The sequence below is a fragment of the Pseudocercospora fijiensis genome, assembly GCF_000340215.1.
Source record: "Pseudocercospora fijiensis CIRAD86 unplaced genomic scaffold MYCFIscaffold_4, whole genome shotgun sequence".
Taxonomy (NCBI): domain Eukaryota; kingdom Fungi; phylum Ascomycota; class Dothideomycetes; order Mycosphaerellales; family Mycosphaerellaceae; genus Pseudocercospora; species Pseudocercospora fijiensis.
Window position 1 is genome coordinate 4,782,459 of NW_006921535.1, and position 3,919 is coordinate 4,786,377.

General features: G+C 52.2%; 1 protein-coding gene across 1 annotated transcript; it reads right to left on the bottom strand.

Moving 5' to 3' along the window:
* Positions 1 to 367: 367 nt before the first annotated feature.
* On the bottom strand, positions 368 to 2,439 carry MYCFIDRAFT_215336 (uncharacterized protein; the record flags this gene model as incomplete). Its single annotated transcript, XM_007928515.1, has 4 exons — positions 1,634 to 2,439; positions 1,470 to 1,576; positions 957 to 1,075; positions 368 to 831 (listed from the first exon to the last, which is right to left on the bottom strand). Exons 1-4 carry the CDS (start codon positions 2,171 to 2,173, stop codon positions 368 to 370), a joined length of 1,230 nt encoding a protein of 409 aa, XP_007926706.1. The 5' UTR covers positions 2,174 to 2,439.
* Positions 2,440 to 3,919: the final 1,480 nt, after the last annotated feature.

Here is a 3,919-nt window from a genome sequence, read left to right on the forward strand (position 1 = left end):
GAATGGATGATCACAGACCCTGTTGCCCCCGTTCTGAATCTGATTTGGCAGCTGCACCGAGGATGGCAAGCATGCATGGTTGTTGCCAAGAGGCAAGAGACAATAGACGTTTATCATTCCAATGAAGAGCTTATAGTCGTGTATGCCGCAGAACTCCGTATCATCGTACCCAATAGCCGCTATGCTGCATACGCCAAGCGCCACTTGCCTAGTAAATCATATCATCTATTGACCAACTCCTTCATGTAGCGAATGCGATGCCTTCCGTCCTTGTCTTCATTCATCTTCAGTAAGAGTGTGGGGGTATCTCGAATGCAGTGCAGTGCAGTGCGCCTTATCCTAATCACGTGTGTGCGTGCGTGCGTATTCAATCGTAAAGTCGATGCGTTGGGCAGCTTCCAGGGCCTTTCTTCTCCCACCAGCCACGGATGCAGTCGCGGTGGAACTTGCACCAGCATTCCATGGTTCCCAAGTCATCGCCTTCCTCAAACTCCTCAAAACAGATAATGCACTCCTGTGGCTCGCCGTCGGCGCCAACGCAATCTTTCTCCGTGGCTTTGGACTTCAACATGCCGCGTGGTCGAAAGCTGGTGGCGCGTGGTCGTGAGCCTTCAGGCGCATGACCAACAGACTCTGGAGTTCCCGGCGCTGGCGGTGGACGCACAGCGGATTGCGTGGGCGTTGATGAGAAGCGCGTGGCTATACAGTCCTCAATGTGAGTCTCGCGTACCGAGTCTCCTGGTGGCATTTCTTCGCCGCAGACGGGACACTCGTCCTCCTCACGGACTTGACGTCTTGGACGCGACTGGTCGGGCAACGATGGTGACATCACTACCCGGGACTGTCGTCTTGGATCTCCGTTACGGTTGTTGCCCGGGTCAGTAAACGATGGAGGCGTGAATGGGCTGAAGGCAGGGCCACCACCGCTGCTCTGGCTGTAGCGATGACCATGATACCTTGTGGAAGTGGGCGGAACAGATGCTTGTGATGATTGCGAAGCGTCCAGGGTGTGATAAGTGTTCGACCGCGATCGTTGAATGGCAGCACGAGAACTTTGAATGGCAGCATCAGCAGCCTGCATCGCATCATGTATCACTTGCTGTCGCGGTCCAATTGAAAATTCGTGTCCTTGCTGAGAAGTTTGTCGTCCGTGTGATCCTATCACCCGTGCTACGGCTTCATTGCGCATCGCATCTATCTCTTGCTGTCGCGCTGATAGTGAAGATTGGGCTCCCTGCTGAGAATAGTGTCGTCCGTGTGATCCTATCACCCGTGCCACGGCTGCATTGCGCATCGCGTCTATCATTTGCTGTCGCGCGGTCATCTGGCGAGAGGCTGCTTGGTCTGGCAAGGGTGCTGAAGCGGGCGGGAAGTTGTTGGTCACTGGCCTGGATGGCGGTGGGGGAACTGGGGCAATGGGTGCTGAAGCGGCGATGTTCGAGTCTGGCGTCCATGGATCTGGTACGCACGGGTTGCACACTCGGACAATGTCGCCTCCGCCGAGCGCTGGATTCCGTCTGCTTGAAGGTGATGTCGACGGCGCAGCCTCATCTCCCAGCAAGTAGGGATTCGGGGGCTGTACTATGTACTGCCGCGGTATGGTTATGCGATGCGGCGAGCACCTATTACACACCACGCGGCCGCACTTCCTGCAATGATGTCTGCGATACAGGAGGCTAAACTCGGTGTCGCAGACGGGACACTTGGTCACGTCGTTGTCTGGTTGCCACCGAGGCAATACAATGTCGCTGTCTCTTGTAGCCGATGGTGCAGCTCCGCCTGGACTTCTTCTACCGTCATCGCTACCTGGCATTCTTGGGATCGATGGTCTGGCAGGTCGTGGTTGTGGTTGAGCAGGCGGTGATGTCAGGTCGATAGCAGTCTCTCTACTGCTCCCGGGTGGTGAGGGAAGACGTGCAGCGTGGTGAAGATGCGAGGCAGTGGCGTTGTATGTGGGATATGGATAGTCTCGTCGCTGTGGCTCTGAGCCCGTATGTCGCCTCTTCCGCTCTGCGCTGTCGCCGCTTTCTCTTCTGTCTGGCAGAGCAGGTCGGCTGTCACGAACGGTACCGCCGGCGGTTCGGCTTCGCAAGTAATCGAGAGCCAGTCGAACGTTCTGCTCATTCGTTCGGCCGGTGTCGTTGTCAGGTGCCGGGTGAGATTGGCGGTCCATGGCGCTGGCACTGGCACTGGCACTGGCTCACGAGCCCAGTCCTTTGCACTTCCACCCGCGTGCTCTTGCTCAACACTGCTCAATCGTTGTGCTGTGATATCAGCGCTATGCTTCGCTTCAGCGCATCTTCCCCTCTAAAATGCCTAGTAGAGATGTTCTGGCTTGGGACGATGCTTCTTCTCGCGGTCGCGTGCTCACGGCAGCGATGATGGCGGGACTGAGGCGATGGAAAGAGCTGGTGCTGGCTGACCGCTGACCGCTGACCGCTGACCGTAGATTCAGATTCAGATTCAGATTCGTGCTACAGAACGCTGCGGATGTAGGCAAGGCCGGGGCAGGGCAAGATGTCGGTGTCGCTCTGCTCCGCCAGGGGCCAGCGTGCCTGAAGAAGTCACGAAGCCTCGAGGATTCCCCGAGCCCCAGCTACCCGCCCGAGCCCCAGCATATCCCTACACTAGCACTACTGTAGAATCGCCTCTGTATCAAATTACGTACTCTTTCCGCCTAATATAGGCTGTTTCTATTCCTAGTTAGTATTGTTGATAGGCGCGTAGGCGCGCTACCTAGGAAGTCGCGCCTCCGAGTCTATATTCGTATAATTCGCATTTCTTCCTACTTTTATAGTAGATTGCCTAGTAACTATCGAAAATGGCTAAATCTCTATTATACGAGGCTTATATCGATAACTTTCTCGCTAACGATAGTATCGCCGCTGCCGCCGGCGGCGCTATAGAGGTAGTAGTAGCGGAGGTAGTAGAATCGGAGGTAGAGGTAGTAGATTTAGTAATAGAAGAGACAGAATAGGTAGTAGAAGTGCCGAGAGGTCGTACGCGCAGTCGATTAGTCGACGCGCCGTATATAAGGCTATAGTATCTATTATCGCACGCGTCGGTATCGCCGCGGCTATAGAAGGCGCTATTCTCGAAGGTAGTATTAGTAGAGCGACCTCGAGGTCTAATACTACGAGAAGACGACTTCCCTTCGAAATAGGCACTCGAGCGCTATATCTACGAATTTAGCGCGTAATACGGATACGAGTTTAAGGAGTAGAAGCTAAGGAAGAATAAGAACGGCGCTAAATATAGACACTACTATATATATAGCTACTTTAGTTAACTAGATAAAAGGACCTAGAATAAGGGCAAGTCGAAGTCGCACTCGAAGAAGATAGGGTATAAATTCTACTTCTACGCTATTATAATCGACCCTCTATAACTAGAAGGTTAGTAGGAAATTCGTTACTCTAGCGACTAAGATTACTATCGCTACAACTACGGACCTAATAATATTATAGTACTAGCGACTTACCGATAACGCTCTCGTACGACTTAGTTTCTCGAGGAGTTAGAGCGGCTTTAGTAGTCTCGAATAGCTACGTCTAAGATTATAGTATACTTCCGCGGCCGTAGCGTTCTATTACGGCTATACGATATAAAGAACCTCGCCTAGGGACGTAGTATTAATGCTCGAAGGGAGTATAACTAGGCTTAGCGGACTATCGACTTGCTAGATAAGAATAGCATCTTCTACGACATTTAATCTAACGGTAATAGCTTAATTAAGTCTATAGTTGCCCTCTATCCTATATCGCTCTCGGCCTTTAAGGATACGCCTTATATACTCGTTCTCGACACTACGTATTCTACTAATCTATACAACCTCGAGCTACTAGATATTGTCGCTACTAGACCGATAAATGACACTATTAAGCTCGGCGTTAGTCTAATTAGACCGAAGCCTAATAAG